Here is a 19,111-nt window from a genome sequence, read left to right on the forward strand (position 1 = left end):
GAAGCTCAAACTGAGAATATGTTTTTATTACTGGCATAAGGCCTGTTTTTCTCATGAGGCCAGGAAGGAGCTGGTAACATATACATTATCTACAGTACCAGTCAAACGTTTGGACACAGCTACTCATTCAATATTTTTTCTTTATATTTATACAATTTATACAATTTTCTACATTATAGAATAATAGTGACGACTTCAAAACTCCGAAATAACACATATGGAATCATGTAATAACCAAAAAAAGTGTTAAACAAATCAAATATATTTCATGTTCTTCAAAGTATCCACTTTGCACACTCCTGGCGTTCTCTCAACGAGCTTCACCTGGAATGTTTTTCCAACAGTCTTGAAGGACATATGTTGAGCACTTGTTGGCTGCTTTTCCTTCACTCCAACTCATCCCAAACCATCTGCTCCCGAGTAGCACAGCGGTCTACGGCACTGCATCTCAGTGCTAGACCCTAGACTTCAGGCCCTGGTTCGATCCTGAGCTGTATCACAACCCGGCCGGGATTGGGAGTCCCACAGGGTGGTGCACAATTGGCCCAGCGTAGTCCGGGATAGGGTTTGGCCGGTGGTAGGCGGTCATTGTAAATAACAATTTGTTCTCAACTGACTTGCCTAGATAAATAAAGGTTAAAAAAAATGGAATAAAAATTAGGTTGAGGTTGTGTGATTGTGAAGGCCGGGTCATCTGATGCAGCACTCTGTGTTGGGTCATTGTTCTCTTGAAAAACAAACTATAGTCCCACTAAGAGCAAACCAGATGTGATGGTGTATCGCTGCAGAATGCTGTGGTAACCATGCTGGTTAAGTGTGCCTTGAATTCTAAATAAATCACAGACAGTATCACCAGAAAAGCACCTCCACACCATCACACCTCCTCTTCCATGCTTCATAGTAGGAACCACACATGCAGATATCATCCGTTCACCTACTTTGCATCTCACAAAGACACCGCGGTTGGAACCAAAAATCTCAAATTTGGACTCCTCAGACCAAAGGACAGATTTCCTCTCCTTTCCTGTGGCGGTCGTCATGAGACCCAGTTTCATCATAGCGCTTGATGGGCTATCTTCTGTATACCACCCCTACCTTGTCACAACACAACTGATTGGCTCAAACGCATTAAGGAAGAAAGAAATTCCACAAATTAACTTTTAAAAAAGACACACCTGTTAATCAAAAGGCATTCCAGGTGACTACCTCATGAAGCTGGTTGGGAGAATGCCAAGAGTGTGCAAAACTGTCATCAAGGCAAAGGGTGGCTACTTCTAGAATCTCAAATATATTTGTTTAACACTTTTCTGGTTACTACATGATCTCATGTGTTATTTCATAGGTGTGATGTCCTGATTTATGATGTCTTGATGTTTTTACTATTTTCTACAATGTAGAAAACCCCTGGAATGAGTAGGTGTGTCCAAACTTTTGACTGCTACTCTATATGCAGGCCTCAACCACTACCCTGAGAGCATTTGATTCAGCATATGATGTAGCTCCCTTCAGTAACCACGAGCACAACCGTTCCTTGATTTTAACTGGCGGCTTTATTCTGTAGTTTTAGTCAGAATTATCACCTTCCGTGAGAACTATAAAGTAGTGACTTATTAGCTTGGTATAACTCTGAAGTGCTTACATACATAACAGTTTAACCGGCGTTATAACAGGTTCAGATTAACACATGAATAAAGGAACAAATACCTCATTGGCTGCTTATTACAGAAGGGAGGAAATCAAACTTCACACTTATTATTCCTGGCATGAATTCACACTTCATCCTAACATACACTCTTCAACCTTTATGAACTACACCCGATGACATGAAAACTTAGCTAACGCAGCGCATGATTGCCTTCCCTCCAAAGGTGTGTTGCTACAATAAGGATCCCCGTTACAACAGTATTAGCTACGTAGTTCCGCTTGTATTATCATTTCCCCCGCACAGCGGACACATAAACAATTCAAACAAAGGACAACGACATAACCTGTAAGTCTAACTGTCAGTTACATATGAGTATATCATGCGTCCCTCAGGTTCATTCCAAATCAAAAACGTCCAACACATCATTGTGATCTCTATAGCACCATTGGCAGGTCGTCATTGATCTCGCGTAGGCTTATACACTGATTTATATGGCCACATTGGGTTAAATGCCACTTTATCTCTGTTCTTTTTTCATCAGGTCAGTAAATAAATATCATTTACGATTCCATTCTCATTTGCTTTTCACAGTAGCAAGAATTAGAACATGTCATGGTAGAAATAGTTTTAGTTCGTCAAGTCCGTGGTCCTGGACATTAAAACATTTGATGACCTAGTCACGTTGGTGGAGTTAAACACTTGGTCGAGGTAAATATCAGAGAAGAGTGTAATTGTCTTTAGGACAGCAGTTTTTTAGTTGACACTTGTGTTTCTTTACATAATATGTCATTGTTGTATTGTAAGTGTGTCTATAGTTTTGTTCAATGTTGTGTCAGTGTAAGTCAGTTGTTTTGTCTGAAACTGTTCCCCCTGCGGCTGTTGGACCAGGTCTCTCTTGAAAAATAGATTTGATCTTAATGAGAAAACCCTGTATAAATAAAGGTTAAATAAAAAATTAAAACAATTATCTGTGTGCATGAATGGACAAAGACCGTGTGGGATGGGACACTGTGGACCAAAGCATCTGTACCTAAAACATATAACACTCGACACCACTGACTTCCAGGCCTCCTGCTGTTATGCTAATCTCAGAGGGGATGGGGCCAGTGCTAGTGTGCCATGGACCAACATTTTATGGCAGAATAAGGTGGTACCCAGTGGGTTGGACTTTTCTAAGTTGTGCATGGAGGATATTGTGCCTGCAACAAAATGGACTGGCAAGAACAGGATGAGTTCCTGTCACGGTAAGCGTCAAATATGCACCACAACATCCCATCATCCTCTCTGCATGACCCCTGAAGGCATTAGCACAACCGATTTGACTCAGTGCTTGGTGCTGAGGGCTGCCTCACTGGTGCTGCACCGTGCCAGTGTCAATGTGAATTTCAATGCTTCTGTGGAGAATTCCAATGCTTCTGAGTAATGCATGGGGAGTCATGATTGAGTATTGATGTGCCTCAGTTAAATAACCAATGGAGAATTGCTTTATCTCTCTCTCTCTTACACACACACACACACACACACACACAAAATACATCCTTCACACTGGTCCCAGTAACACCTCATTAAAAAAAATGTAACAATGTCTCAGACTGACTTTTGTAAAATCACCATTCATACATACCCACAGGTCCCAGGCAGTCACTGTAACCCTTCTACTGTAAGGTATCTTACCTGCTAATGAGGAGCATGATGAACACTCTCACTCCAGAGCGGAGCACAGCCATCATTGCTGGAGGTGTGGAGGTGTCTAGTGGAGTCTATCTGAAATAAGAGGATACAGAGAAAATTAAATCCATAACATAGGTATACTCAGTCTATTGTGTTTTCACGAGTACAGTTTGTACCAGCATTTTCAATGCATGTGTTCATCTACTGAATAATATTTAGTTCAGAACCAGTGAAAATGACTCCCAAACACCAGTCTTCCAATTCAATTCCAGAAAATGTCATGGCTTTAGAAGCTTCTAAAAGGCAAATTGACATAATTTGAGTAAATTGGAGGTGTACCTGTGGATGTATTTCAAGGCCTACCTTCAAACTCAGTGCCTCTTTGCTTGACAGCATAGTAAAATCAAAAGAAATCAGCCAAGACCTCAACAAGTCTGGTTCATCCTTCGGAGCAATTTCCAAACGCCTGAAGGTACCACGTTCTTCCATACAAACAATAGTATGCAAGTATAAACACCATGGGAACCACGTGGCTGCCATAACGCTCAGGAAGGAGACGTGTTCTGTCTCCTAGAGTGAAAAGTGCAAATCAAATCCAGAACAACAGCAAAGGACCTTGTGAAGATGCTGGAGGAAACAGGTACAAAACTATCTATATCCACAGTAAAACAAGTCTTATATCGACATAACCTGAAAGGCTGCTCAGCAAGGAAGAAGCCACTGCTCCAAAACCGCCATAAAAAAGCCAGACTACGGTTTGCAACTGTACATGGGGACAAAGATCATACTTTTTGGATAAATGTCCTCTGGTCTGACGAAACAAAAATAGAACAGTTTGGCCATACAGGCCTCTCTCATCTTTTTAAGTGGGATAACTTGCACAATTGGTGGCTGACTAAATACTTTTTTTGCCCCACTGTATTTATGTCACTGTCTCAATAATTTTCAGTGTAGGGGCCTGTTGCCTAATCTGCCCTGTCCAGCTGTGCTTAAGTACAGTATGTCAGTCAGCTAAAATTCTACTTGTCACCCACCAAATACACTGACCACCCTCAAACACACAGCAGTGTCTAATTAAACCTCTCAAGAGGTATCAGCCATATTTCAGAACCCTGTCATCTTGTCTATCATTTGATTTTAAGCTGATTTGAAAAGGGCAAAAGTGGGTGGAAAAAATATATGCATTTGAGTTACTGAGCACATGATCAAATGTTCTGCCCTTTTCTGTGTTTTTTCACTTCCCGCCTGGTGTGCTTGGTGAGTCACCTCTGTGTCAGACCCCCTCGTGGTCTTGATGTTTGTTTTTTTCCTTGTCCTGTATCCTGACTTGTTCTCTGACCATTTAAAGGCAACTGGGACTGAGACCCTGACCACTAACTTATACCATTTCTGCACTACCGGCCAAGCGCAACCAAGTCAAGCCGGGCTGTACTGAGCTAGCCAGTTTACTCATCCACCACAGTTGATGAAAAGGACAGTGTGGAAAAATATCAGAGTCAGCAGAGTTTGTTTTCGGTCGGTGTAGCGAACGTGAGTAGGGTTCACGGTCTGGTGATAAGATAACCCTGCCTGCGACATCAAAAACAGTGTCACTCTCAGCCCAAGACTGATATACAGTACCTCGTGGTGTAATGGTCAAAACATTGCTTTCTTCCATGGGAAACAGGTATTATAGTACCCACTACATCCCACACTGCTGTAGCACTTAGAGCTGAGCTGATTTTATAAATATGTTCCACCAGCACAGCTCGCCTCTCTTACAGGCACAGCAGGCCCTGAGGACTTTGTCTGAGCAGTCGGCTAAACACAGCGGTTCCCTCTCCTATGCAACACTCTGTTTCGTCTGCGAGTTCCGATGTTTTGATTTGGGCTCTAATTGACTTATCCTCCTCATCATTCCAGACGGGTTTCTGGCTCCCGTCGCCCTGCATCAGCGTAGGGATGCTTGTGACCTTGCTCCCGCCTCCTAAATCATTTTGGGGAATCTGCAGGCTTTGAGTGGATATGAATGTGGTTGGAAAGGAGCTTGCATTTTGAGATGGTGGTGCTGGTGGTGGCGGTACTGATGAAGAAGAAGAAGGTGATGATGATAATAATAATAATAATAATAATAATAATAATAATAATGATGATGATGATGATGATAACAATGATCAAATAAGAAGAAAAAGAAGAAGACAATCAAATATTTTTGTTGAATAAAATATCACTAAAAATAGTTGATCTGAATGTACATCTGGACACTGTGACAGCTTGAGGGAGTGCTTGGCTACATCAGGACAGTTTTTGGCATCAGACCTCATCCCAGATGAGTGATGACAGTGCCACTCCAACATCCCAAGTCAGACAGGGCACAAAGGGCCACACGGATGGGACAGCCAGGTCAGCCCAAACCCAAACCCAAATGTTCCTGGCCCTCACTCCCATGATGCACCTGGGCCAGAGAGTGGGCGGTTGGGAGATGAGGCCCATCAATCTGAATCAGGAAGGAGGGATGAGCCACCTGGTGCTCTGTGCCACCCTCCAGGTCCCAGCTGCACCCATACCTCATCATCTCATAGCACTGCCTGTCTGCCAAACCACCAATTCTGCAGAGTAATGTTTGCACAGGGCATAGTCTCTACCCACACCTCAGACAGCATATAACGAGCACAGCAGGGTGGGAAAAGGGGAGATATACACATGGAAAGGAGTTCCTTACCACTGTGCGTCATCCAATCCATGTTTGTTGCCTTTGGATTACTTTTTTAAAATGTGTTAAATCTGCTATGTTGTCACTGGGTGGGAAGAGGAAATGACATTCTGAGCACTGGAGTTTTTAAGATAAGGAGCGGGCCTTCCCATCACCTCTCTGCACAACCCAGTTAATGTAAAATCACATTGACTTCAGCTCCCTACTTCCTCTTTTAATATCATGCATGACTGGCAGCTAAATCTGCTGTGCAACTGGTTTACGCATACTGCGGTGAGATTTATTGAAACAAAAAAAATGAGCAAAAATAAATAAGTCACATTGTGTTTTTTTTTACAGAGCTGCACCGGAACAGAGACAGTTGTCTTGGCTGTTACTCAAATCACAAAAATGTACATATTTTTGGGAGAAAGGGACATTTCAAAACCTCCAGCCTCCATGAACAGGTCAAGTGTTTCTCTTTTCTTTCGAGATAAGATCAGACCTGACTCCTCATTTGTATACACTACTTGATTACATGAAACAACATCAAAGTACTCTAGAGCAGTTTGGTGCTTCAGAATTCTTGCCAACAGCTGACAGCTACTTTATTTAATCTGATAGGCTTCATAGCCTGAGGGTAGCAATAGGCTAAAGTGGAAATTACTACTGAGATACGCATCTAGCAAGATACATCGGAGCCTATATGGTGAGTTTCGGTTTGATTAGGGGAACGATTTGATTAGGGGAACGAATTGATACGATTGTTTGATTCGATACACTAACATTTTTTGCGTGAGCATATTAATTTTCCATTTTAAATTAATATCTGCTGCTGGATCTGTCTGAGATTACTTATCAAAGATTAGTGTGTGTGTCGATGTCAAGGTTGTGTGTTTGCACCTGAGCTGTGTCATGGCTAGAAGGGATTAATCTCTTGTCAAATTACTGTCAAAAATCGCATTTTAAAACCCTAACCATTATTTCGACAATAGTTGGTTCCCTTCCAGCCACTGACCCAGAGCTGAGCCATAGGGCAGGCTGAGCATCTACCACCCCACTATCAATTTATGCCCCCGGGGGGGCATAACATTTAGCCAATTAATTGACATTTAGCCAATGACTATAATGGAACTTTGTAATTTTACACCCGTCTCAAAAGCCAATAGTTTAGACGTTTGGAATTTTACTGGATAACTTCTCCAGCTTTTTCTAATGAATGACAGCACACACAGCTTGCATAAATTATTGATGTACTTTATGAAATGACCTGTTATTTAAAAAATAACCAAATATACATACTATGACTGTTTGTATCCAAAGTATGCTTTATTGCGAGCCTGAACAATTCAACTAATAAAGCATATGATTTGATATTGCAAAAGCTATATCCTAATCTGAATGCTGACGGTGTCGAGCAGATGTACGAATAGCCTAGAACAGAGATAGACCTACCTTGTTGGCGTGATTAGCTGTCTACCGCACTGTGCGACGTGCGCACGCACAGTTGTTATCAGACACACGCAGTTACATGCTTACAAGTTCGGTGGGCTACTGAACAGCAGGAGAGGACACATAAATTGTCACAACAGATTAGAATCATTTTCGGAATAAAACAATATGAGTAAAACACATTAGGGAACCGGAGATTAGTCATGTTTGAATAGGTTTTCTGACCAATGCATGCTTCATTTGGATCGGTTTGGGCTCCAGTGGACAGATGAACCCGGACGGATGAGTTTCGGTGAATCGTTACGACCCCACGATAAGAACAATCAATTAATTGTATGCGCCAAATAAAGATTAGCCGGCATTACATAATAATGAATAACCATATAAATCCTCCACTCCATCAGCACATGAACACCCAGTTCCACTAAAACGCGCACATCCACACATGGATGCAGATCTACATATATCATGAGGGACTGTATGAAATGTGTTTATGACCTTCACCTGGTGTGAGCGCTGCCACTCCTTGTCACTTTGAAATCCCCGTTCCCCAAAATAATTTAAGTGCATAATGGGTGATGGCAATTTGTCGAGGTCTTGACCCCAACTAAAATGTTCTAATTAACCGCAATAGCAAAGTGAATATTGTACTCAGTAATAGTCAATCAAGCATTCAACATCAAGCATGGCTACCCATACAGTAAATTATAGTTTAGCCCCACGGCATCCTTTCTTTTAAGTGGAACATTTACACACGACCTCCAATCTTTATGAGCGCAACGGTCACACAGCGTTGATATCCACAAAACTGAATGAATATGAAATGTTCACTCAATCCCTACAAAGCTGTTTTCACCCTATACACAAGGTTATAATGACATTATTATAAGATAGGCTATTGTTCAGTGCTTCACTTGTATATGACACAAATGTGATATTGGAGATATTTGTAAAAAAAATATATATATAATAATAATAAAACATTAACCTACGAATGGTATTGTTTATTAGGCTACTTTTCATATTCAAAACATAAATTAGCAAACCATTTACAAACAATTGAAAGTCTACGAAGCTTCAGCGTAACGTTACTGACTTGGCTGTAAACAAACCAATATGCTCAACAAACGAAACATGTTCCCTTGATTGAAGGTAGGTTTACTCAACCATATTCAAACATGTAAAACGTAAGTACAACCCCAAGAATCATTCATTGTGCATGCCAAAATTCAAGGGTTGTTGTATCATATTTGCTAAACAGGCTACTACAAAGTTAAAAGCACGTAGGCACATTCTTACCTGTAGTGATTGGTGTCCGAGCGCATACCAAACATTTCAGCTTATACTAGCGATAAGAGTACCTGTCATCGAATTTTCCTTAGCATTCAAATTAAAGTTGTAACCGGTAGCCACTTCAGTCGCCAACATCTGCACGCGAAAACAACTGGTGCTCTGTCAGCGAATTCCCGTCGACAATGAGAAGCCGCTTACGCACAGTGAATCGCAAAGGTCCTACCTTCCAACCCTACCGCTGCTTTTGGGTCTCTAAAGACAATGCACGAGATGAATGTCACCAACAATAACTTGGCCCATTCAGAACAAATTCATGTATTTCCACTATTTATATAATTCCTTTGTTGAAAAAAAACGATTAAAATTAAGACCACCATTGGATAATGTGATAGCTTTAATTTAATTTATTTGTCATTGGGAAGCTACATTGAGAGTGGCAAAATCACCTCCCATTTAACACCGGTACAAAGTCGTTGTCGAACAAAGCATAGTAGCCTGTCAATTATTGAAGCCCAAAGGAGCCAATCGCAGAGGAAATGAATGTCATTTCTGGGATGGCAACATCCAAGCATATGGAAGACATCCTATTCTTAAATTAGCCAACACTTTACATAACAGCCTATATAAAATGTATTTATTCCATTACATGTAGTCCTATTTAAACTTTGAAACTCAACAAAGAAATATGATTTGTGTCATATTCTCATAGTTATAATTGGACCTTTGACACAGCCCGTAATGTGCCTTTGCTGATTTATTGGTACTCTGAAGTAATGAAGTGAAAATAATCCTGTCAGTGCTAGTTTAACAGTTCGCCTCACCACAGAGAAGTAGCTACACACATCGAGTGAGTCAGTGACATAGCTTTCACCTGGATTCCCCTGGTCAGTCTATGATCCCTTATTGATGTCACTTGTTAAATCCACTTCAATCAGTGTAGATCAAGCCGAGGAGACAGGTTAAATAAGGATTTTTAAGCCTTGAGGAAATTGAGACGTGGATTGTGTATGTGTGCCGTTCGGAGGGTGAATGGGCAAGACAAACTATTTCAGTGCCTTTGAACCGGGTATGGTAGTGGGTGCCAGGCACACCGGTTTGAATGTGTCAAGAACTGCAACTCTCCTGGGTTTTTCCACACTCAAAAGTTTCCGGTGTGTAGGGCTGTGGCGGTCATGAAATTTGGTCAGCCAGTGAATGTCAAGCAAATAACTGCCCGTCTCACAGTAATTGACCAATAATTAACATAAACAAGTTTAGCATCTCCTGGCTTCCATGCATAGTCTATAAACCACTGATGCAGACCTGTTAAAAAGTCTAATGAACCCATGATTCATTTTAGACAGGTCTAAAGAAACATGATATGAAGAAAATGTGGTCTATTTCAGAAGAACATAATAGCATTCTCTGAGTTGTCCTTATGTTAGGCCCTGATATGGCTATGACATATGGCTGTGGGCTACACTCAATCAATCACATTTATTTATAAAGCACTTTTTACATCAGCAGATGTCACAAAGTGCGATACAGAAACCAAGCCTAAAACTCCAAACAGAAAGCAATGCAGATATAGAAGCACGGTGGCAAAGAAAAACTCCCTTGAAAGGCAGGAACGTAGGAAGAAACCTAGAGAGGAACCTGGCTCTGAGGGGTGGAAAGTCCTCTTCTGGCTGTGTCCCGGGTTGAGATTATAAGAGTACATGGCCATTTAAAGCCAGATTATTCTTCAAGATGTTACAACGTTCATAGGTGATCAGCAGGGTCAAATAATAATCACAATGGTTGTAGAGGGTGCAACAGTACCTCAGGAGTAAATGTCAGTTGGCCTTTCATAGCCGAGCATTCAGAGGTCAAGACAGCAGGTGTGGTGGAGAGAGAGAGTCGAAACCGGCAGGTCTGGGACAAAGTAGCACGTCCGGTGAACAGGTCAGGGTTCCCTAGCTGAAGGCAAAACAGCTGAAACTGGAGCAGCAGCATGACCAGGTGGACTGGGGACAGCCAGGAGTCATCAGGCCAGGGAGTCCTGAAGCATGATCCTAGGGCTCAGGTCCTCCGGGAGGGGAGGGAGAGAAAATTAGAGGGAGCATAATTAAATTCACACAGGTAACCAGGATAATTACACCAGATATAACAGACTGACCCTAGCCCACCGGCACATAAACTATTGCAGCATAGATCCTGGAGACTGAGACAGGGGTGGGTCGGGGACACTGTGGCCCGTCCGACAATACCCTCGGACAATACCCCTATGGCCTCCACATGGCTCGTTGTGGGCATGGGCTATCTTTATCCCCCTCTGTGTTTTAGGAACCACCCACCTTCGTATGATGTCGGTTTCTGAAACATAAACCAGTAGGTGTCATCTACAAGTGTGAGGTGCTGTTTGGTTGTGTACAGCGAACGCAAGTCGTGTGAACCTGCCAAAGCCAGTTCGGACACTGGGTGATTGACAGGATCCGACAGGAAAGCCATCAAAGTGGCGAGGGACTCATCTTAGTGTTGCATTGCTACTGGGTCACCATTCGGGAATAAATGAGTTAAACAACGCATTATGTTCAAAGACATTTCCTGCAGTGCTATACATGGCTACGTGTTACCGCAGACACCATGGCACCATGTGTCTCGAGCATCGAACACTGAAGGGGTGCCGTGAATTGACCCAGATTTGGCCATGCTGTCGGCATGGTAGTTGCAGAGTTTGACACAACCAGGTAAATTTGGAGTGTCCCTTTCTTCCAATACACCTGTATGTCGTGTTTGGTGATGAGGTCATCGCAAGCTAGAATGAGCTCTTTGTTTTTCACTTCTTTGCCACTTGAAGTGGTCATGTGCTTGGCATATGCATATTGGGATAAGAAGGTGAGTCTGGCGTAGTCTGAGTCGGTGCAGAATGCGAGTTATGACAAGTTGTGTTGCACTGCCGTTTGCAGTGTGATAAGCACGCCCGTCACATTTGCGAACTGGCTGGTCTTGTTGCCTAGCTGAAATTTAAGTGTTTGCACGGAATGTCATTGTGCCATACAAATTCCACACCAACTTGCAAGTGGTCTAGATGGTGGTAAGTTGAAAATAAAGGAGAGCCGCACACTCTAGGAGCTCAGATGCAAAAATGTAATACCAACGTTTCGACAGCCAAGCTGTCTTCATCAGGGTATAATCACAAACACTGCGGGATGACTCGTTTATATAGTGTCAAAAGACACAGGTGTCTGTAATCATGGCCAAGAGTTGCCTAATAACATTGGTTAATAATCTAATATTAAAATGTCATACAAAGAACAGCATACAAACAAATGGATAGCATACGATCATAGATTAATTTAACTACACAAGTTTACAAACAATTACAATGTCAAAGTCACAATAATCACAAGAATGGCTTCAGATCAAAGTCTACGTTGAGACCGAAGGGCGCAAAGGTCTTTAAATTAAAGATCCAGGCAGCCTCTCGTTTTAACAATAAATTATCAAGGTCACCCCCTCTCCTAGGGAGGGTGACATGTTCGATGCCAATATAATGCAGAGACGAAATCGAGTGGCCTGCCTCCAAGAAGTGGGCCGCAAATGGATAAGTAAAGTTTTTACACCTAATGGTGCTAAGATGCTCTGAGATACGTACTTTTAATTCGCGCTTTGTTTTACCTACATAATTTTTACCACAAGGACAAGTTATAAGATAAATAACTGCCTTAGTGGAGCACGTTATAACACCTTTTATTGGGATCGATTTCCCTGTTTGTGGGTGTTTGAAGGATCTACATTTATAAGTGCCATTGCATTGAGCACAGCCATTACATTTGTAATTTCCATCCAGTAGGGGCGCAAATAGACGTTGTTCAGGAATATCTTGGGGTGGTAAATCAGAGTTTACCAATTGGTCTCTGAGATTTCTGCCCCGCGAGAATACGACCAAGGGAAGGTCCGAAAACACATTACCGAGCCTATCGTCGGATTTTTAGGATGTGCCAATGTTTGTGAACAATTCCCTTAATTTGTTCAGAGCACTTTGAATAGCGGGTAGTTAGAACGCAAGAATGCGTCTTATGTCTCGTTTTGTTTTGAATTTTCTCAATGGCAATATTAATCTGATCATTCTTGTAGCCCCTCTCCTTGAATTTTCTGTGCGTCTCAGCCATATTTCTGTCGAAATCGGATTGTTATTTGCAAATTATTTTGATTCGACAGAATTGGCTGTAGGGCAAACTATTTTTCAAGGGAAGTGGGTGACAACTATCAGGCCCTCAACAAACTGTTACGATCAGTAGGCTTCCTGTTAAAGATCAGTGTATAGAACATTATCTTCACACAAGATCAGAAGATCAAGAAAACTGATTTGACGTGTATCAGATTGCATAGTGAATCTCAGATGCTCAGAACAGGAGTTAAGAAAAGCATGGAACGCCTGGAGCTGTTTTGCATCACCCCTCCATAGAACACAAATATCATCAATATATCGTTTCCAAATAATGATGTGAGTGAGGCAAGAAAACATTTTTGAGAGGATTGAAAATAGACTGTTTCTCCATGTAACCCACATACAAATTAGCATAATTAGGAGCCATGGGGGATCCCATCGCAGTACCTTTCGTCTGAATAAAGAAATCATTTAGAAACATGAAATAGTTATGCGTAAGTACTATTTCAGACAATGTTACAATACATGCACTGGAAGGTAGTTCTTAGGGCCACGTTGCAGAAGAAAATGTTCCATGGCTTCAATACCGCCCTCGTGAGGAATGTTAGTGTATAATGAATGACTCAACATCAAAAGTAACTAACAAGGTATTCTCAGGGAGAGGATCAAGAGATTCAATGATAGAGATCATACTGCTGGTGTCCTTTACAAAGGAGGGGAGCTGTTCTGCGAGTGGTCTAATGAAAAAGTCAACAAAAGTAGATAGAGGGGCCGTTACTGCATCAATGCCCGCTACAATAGGGCGCCCTGGAGGTTGTGTAACATTCTTGTGTAATTTCGGCAAAGTATAGAAAGTGGCAATTTTAAGGGTGTTGAATAGCCAAAAAAGCATGTTCTTTTTTTGGTTATCTGACCAGAACTTAAATACCCATCTTGGACAGTCAAAATAGTATTCTGAAATTGGGAAGTGGGGTCACTTCTGAGTTTCTTGTAAAAGGTGTTGCAGCTCATGTACATAAGCTGTCCTATCCATGAGTACAACCGACCAACCCTTATCAGGAGGACGAATAAGGACTGACGTATCAGATTGTAAATCAAGCAAAGCTTGTTATTCATTCTTGGGTAAGTTATGGAAAGATTTGGATCCCTGTTTATTCTTAATGAGAAGTCCAACATAATTTTCCACAAGTCTGCAATATGTCTCGATAGAGTGATTGCGATTGGCTGGAGGTATAAAATAACTATTGCTTCTAAAAGGAGTTGGAGTATGTGCAGGAGAGCAACCTACTGGTTCAATAGATGTGTCAGAATTAGGGGAGCTAAAGTATTCCCTTAAACGGATGTTTCTAAAAAAAACTTAAACATGTCTACCTTAACATCAAAATCGTTGCACTGGGTTGTAGGCACAAACGATAACCCTTTATTAAGCAAAGAGACATGGGCAGGGCTCAATATCTTGCTTGATAAATTCAAGACACTCAGTCCCGTGGGTTCCTATTTTCAATCCTCTCAACAAAAAAAAAATCTTGCCTCACATCATTATTCGGAAACGGTATATTGATGATATTTTTGTTCTATGGAGGGGTGATGCAAAACAGCTCCAGGCGTTCCATGCTTTTCTTAACTCCTGTTCTGAGCATCTGAGATTTACTATGCAATCTGATACACGTCAAATCAGTTTTCTTGATCTTCTGATCTTGTGTGAAGATAATGTTCTATACACTGATCTTTACAGGAAGCCTACTGATCGTAACAGTTTGTTGAGGGCTGATAGTTGTCACCCACTTCCCTTGAAAAATAGTTTGCCCTACAGCCAGAATCAAAAGAATTTGCAAAAAACAATCCGATTTCGACAGAAATATGGCTGAGACGCAAAGAAAGTTCAAGGAGAGGGGCTACAAGAATGATCAGATTAATATTGCCATTGAGAAAATTCAAAACAAAACGAGACATGACCTTTTTCAAGGTCAGTCTTGCAAAAAGACGCATTCTTGCGTTCTAACTACCTGCTATTCAAAGTGCTCTGAACAAATTAAGGGAATTGTTCACAAACATTGGCACATCCTAAAAATCCAATGATAGTCTCGGTAATGTGTTTTCGGACCTTCCCTTACCACCCCAAGATATTCCTGAACAACGTCTATTTGCGCCTTTACTGCATGGAAATGACAAATGTAATGGCTGTGCTCAATACAATGGCACTTATAAATGTAGATCCTTCAAACACCCACAAACAGGGAAATCGATCCCAATAAAAGGTGTTATAACGTGCTCCACTAAGGCAGTTATTTATCTTATAACTTGTCCTTGTGGTAAGAATTATGTAGGTAAAACAAAGCGTGAATTAAAAGTACGTATCTCAGAGCATCATAGCACCATTAGGTGTAAAAACTTTACTTATCCAGTTGCGGTCCACTTCTTGGAGGCAGGCCACTCGATTTCGTCTCTGCGTTATATTGGCATCGAACATGTCACCCTCCCTAGGAGAGGGGGTGACCTTGATAATTTATTGTTAAAACGAGAGGCTGCCTGGATATTTAATTTAAATATCCTTGCGCCCTTCGGTCTCAACGTAGACTTTGATCTGAAGCCATTCTTGTGATTATTGTGACTTTGCCATTGTAATTGTTTGTAAACTTGTGTAGTTAAATTAATCTATGATCGTATGCTATCCATTTGTTTGTATGCTGTTCTTTGTATGACATTTTAATATTTGATTATTAACCAATGGTATTAGGCCACTCTTGGCCATGATTACAGACACCTGTGTCTTTTGACACTATATAGACGAGTCATCCCGCAGTGTTTGTGATTATACCCTGGATGAAGACAGCTTGGCTGTCGAAACGTTGGTATTACATTTTTGCAACTGAGCTCCTAGAGCTAGCCAGCACCTCCTCTTTATAGGTGTGCGTTTCTTGTTCGTCTAGATGGTGGTAAGAACAGCCATCCACAAATGCCATCGGCATGCCAAGACATAAGTTCTCTTCGAAGTAGTGATGGTTCGATGGCAAAGGGGAGGTGGGGAGGTGTGGTGTGAAGTGATAAGTTGGTTTCATCATCACCACACCACTGTCACACCGCCAAAGCCCCGCCCAAAGGCATTTTTTCCCCGCTTTTGTGTAGTTGACTACTACATCACGGCTCTGCAGCGTCATCAGCCAAGCCGCTATTCTGCTGTTGTGTACAGCATCCTCCCGGATTTGTTGGCTTTTCAGAAAAGTCAGAAAAGACAGCAGCGCTTTTTCGCAGTCTGAGAAGTTGTGTTCAGCAGGGTTGAATGTTTTGCTCGCGTAAGCAACCACACGTTTGTCTTGGTTGTATTTTTGGTACAACCCAGCACTAAGGCAGTGCTCTGAGAAACCGACTTCCAAAAATAGCATCTTGTCTTTGTTGGGGTACACCAGGCAGGGTGCCTCACAAAGCAGGCTTTTCAAGGAAGCCACAGCTTCGTCGTTAGTGCCCTCCCAAACAAATGGGGCGTCCTTCTGAAGAAGACGGGTGTTACGTTCCCCAGTTTCTGTGTTTTGGGTTTGTTTGGGTACATGTATGTGTGTATTTCAGGAAATGGCTTCCTGGATTCGAAGCAGCTTATTGGTCAGCCCCATCGACGACTGGAGGTCTGATCCCACCCTCTCGTTAGGGGATACAACTGTTGGCAATTACAAACTCCTTCTGCAGCTGGATGAAAGCTAGTGTTCCTTTGTTAGGAGCAAGAGCTTCTTGGATGTCCTGTGTTGGTTGTTGCTCAGAGACAGTTTTGTTGAAAGTATTTTGTAGACGCTACTTCTGTGTGACAGTAGGACTCAGTGTTTTTGAAATGGTTCACTTTACGTTTGTATTATTCTGTTTAATTTGTTCCCAGGGGGAAAGGGGAAGGCACCTTGGGAGTGTGTAGGCAAGAGGCCTGCCAGCATACATATACCCATGGTATGTCTCTGTCTATGCACACTAGGTAAGACCTGGGCAGACCACCCCCTGTATTTTGGTTAGCGTGCCAGGTGATGATAAGGTTAGGTAAGTAGTGGGTAGGCAGGTAAGGTAGGAGAGGGGACTCTTTAACCTTTACTTTCTTTGTTTTGATTCTGTCCGGCCCCGTTTCGGCACAAGTGTTAAGGAAATAAATTATATGTAAAACGGTGCTATTTTCTGCCATCTTTACCCGCACCTAACATCACATACCTATTTCACTCCACGGGGAGATGAGTCTTGCCGGGCGTTGCGTTCCCTTCTCCAAGAGGCGTATGTAACAATGGGTCAAAGGCTTTGACAAGTTGACGTAGTTTTCAAGGAATTGACAGGAGTAATTACATACTCCCAAGAAACTGTGCACCTCATGAAGGTTTGTAGGTGTTTTGATGTTGCGGACTGCCGCAGGTTGCCCTCCGCACCCACCAGAAGCCCAACGTAGTTTACTTTGGTCCTGCAACATTGTCCTTTCATGATGGCCAACTTAGCCCCTGCCATCCTGACTTAGGCAAACACGTTGTCCATCTCGTTGAGGTGATGTGACCAAGTCTCACTTCTCATGAGAATGTCATCCACCTACATTATTGTCCCCCTGGTGGTTGCGTCTAGCATTGCCCTGTGCAGGAATATGTTGAACTCTGAGGGGGAGTTGGTATACCTGAACGGGCAATGATTGAATGTAAAGAGCTTGTTCGAGAAAGACAACTTGTTGGTCACGAGGGTCGACTGTCATGGCCCAGAAACCATTCGCCACGTCGATGGTGGAGAAGTACTTGGAGTTTTCCCCCTTTGGCAACTCTTGGTCGAGCTGTGCCATTGGCCAACAAGACAATGGAACCAGCTTGTTGAGTTGTGAATAGTCAATGGTAAGACACAATTTACCCAGTGGTTTCAGAACAGGCCCCACTGCAGCATAGTATTTTGTATTGTCTCACAAACGTAGGAGCTGCTCCGGGTGGCGTAGAAATATGCACCACATGAATGCCCGTAACACTGCAATCCAGCGAGTCTGTCGACCAGATCTCACTGTGATTGTTAAACAATTCTCTCAATTGATGCCTTTCAGTGTCATTGACAAGTGCATCAGCCTCTGACAGTATTTGTACTAACTGTGCATGGAAACCAGGATATGGTACTGTGATATTGTACAGGTCTTCATCGGGTGGTGACAGCATGTAGATGGTGGGAGAAACATTGGTTGTTATGGTGTTGGAGTCGTGTCTGGCCATGCAGTCATGGGTGAACAGGGAGTACAGGAGGGGACTGAGCACGCACCCCTGTGGAAATCCAGTGTTGAGGATTTGCATGGCAGGTGTGTTGCTACCTACCCTCACCACCTGGGGGTGGCCCGTCAGGAAGTCCAGGATCCAGTTGCAGAGGGAGGTGTTTAGTCCCAGAATCCTTAGCTTAGTGATGAGCTTTGAGAGTACTATGGTGTTGAACGCTGAGCTGTAGTCAATGAATAGCATTCTCACATAAGTGTTCCTTTTGTCCGGGTGGGAAAGGGCAGTGTGGAGTGCAATAGAGATTGCATCATCTGTAGATCTGTTTGGGCGGTATGCAAATAGAGTGGGTCTAGGGTTTCTGAGATAATGGTGTTGATGTGAGCCATTACCAACCTTTCAAAGCACTTCCTGGCTACGGGTCTGTAGTCATCTAGGCAGGTTGCTTTTGTGTTCTTGGGCACAGGGACTATGGTGGACTGCTTGAAACATGTTGGTATTACAGACTCAATCAGGGACATGTTGAAAATGTCAGTGAAGACACCTGCCAGTTGGTCAGCACATGCCCGGAGCACACGTCCTGGTAATCCGTCTGGCCCCGCAGCCTTGTATATGTTGACCTGTTTAAAGGTCTTACTCACGACGGCTACAGAGAGCGTGATCACACAGTCATTTGGAACAGCTGATGCTCTCATGCATGCCTCAGTGTTGCTTGCCTCGAAGCGAGCATAGACGGGATTTAGCTCGTCTGGTAGGCTTGTGTCACTGGGCAGCTCGCAGCTGTGCTTCCCTTTGTAGTCTGTAATAGTTTGCAAGCCCAGCCACATAAGACGAGCATTGGAGCCAGTGTAGTATGATTCAATCTTAGCCCTGTATTGACACTTTGCCTGTTTGATGGTTCGTCACAGGGCATAGCAGGATTTCTTGTAAGCTTCCGGGTTAGAGTCCCGCACCTTGAAAGCGGCAGCTCAGTGCGAATCTTGCCTGTAATCCATGGCTTCTGGTTGGGGTATGTACGTACAGTCACTGTGGGGACAACGTCCTTGGTGTACTTA

The 19,111-nt window shown here is 42.7% G+C and overlaps 1 protein-coding gene across 2 annotated transcripts in view; it reads right to left on the minus strand.

Annotated features, from left to right (window-relative positions):
• The window catches only part of LOC118369548 (gamma-aminobutyric acid receptor subunit pi), a 73,508-nt gene extending 64,420 nt beyond the window's left edge, over nucleotides 1-9,088 (minus strand). The window contains exons 1-2 of one of the 2 annotated variants that reach the window (XM_035754024.2): nucleotides 8,739-9,075; nucleotides 3,320-3,409 (exon numbers count right to left, since the gene is read on the minus strand). In XM_035754024.2, the coding sequence (XP_035609917.1) occupies nucleotides 3,320-3,375 (56 nt within the window). In that variant the 5' untranslated portion in view covers nucleotides 3,376-3,409; nucleotides 8,739-9,075. Of the gene's footprint in view, nucleotides 1-3,319; nucleotides 3,410-8,738 lie in introns of both variants that reach the window. The other variant, XM_035754026.2, reaches the window with a different exon arrangement.
• Between the last annotated feature and the right edge of the window lie 10,023 nt (nucleotides 9,089-19,111).

Source organism: Oncorhynchus keta, chromosome 36, assembly GCF_023373465.1.
Source record: "Oncorhynchus keta strain PuntledgeMale-10-30-2019 chromosome 36, Oket_V2, whole genome shotgun sequence".
In the NCBI taxonomy this organism is placed as follows: domain Eukaryota; kingdom Metazoa; phylum Chordata; class Actinopteri; order Salmoniformes; family Salmonidae; genus Oncorhynchus; species Oncorhynchus keta.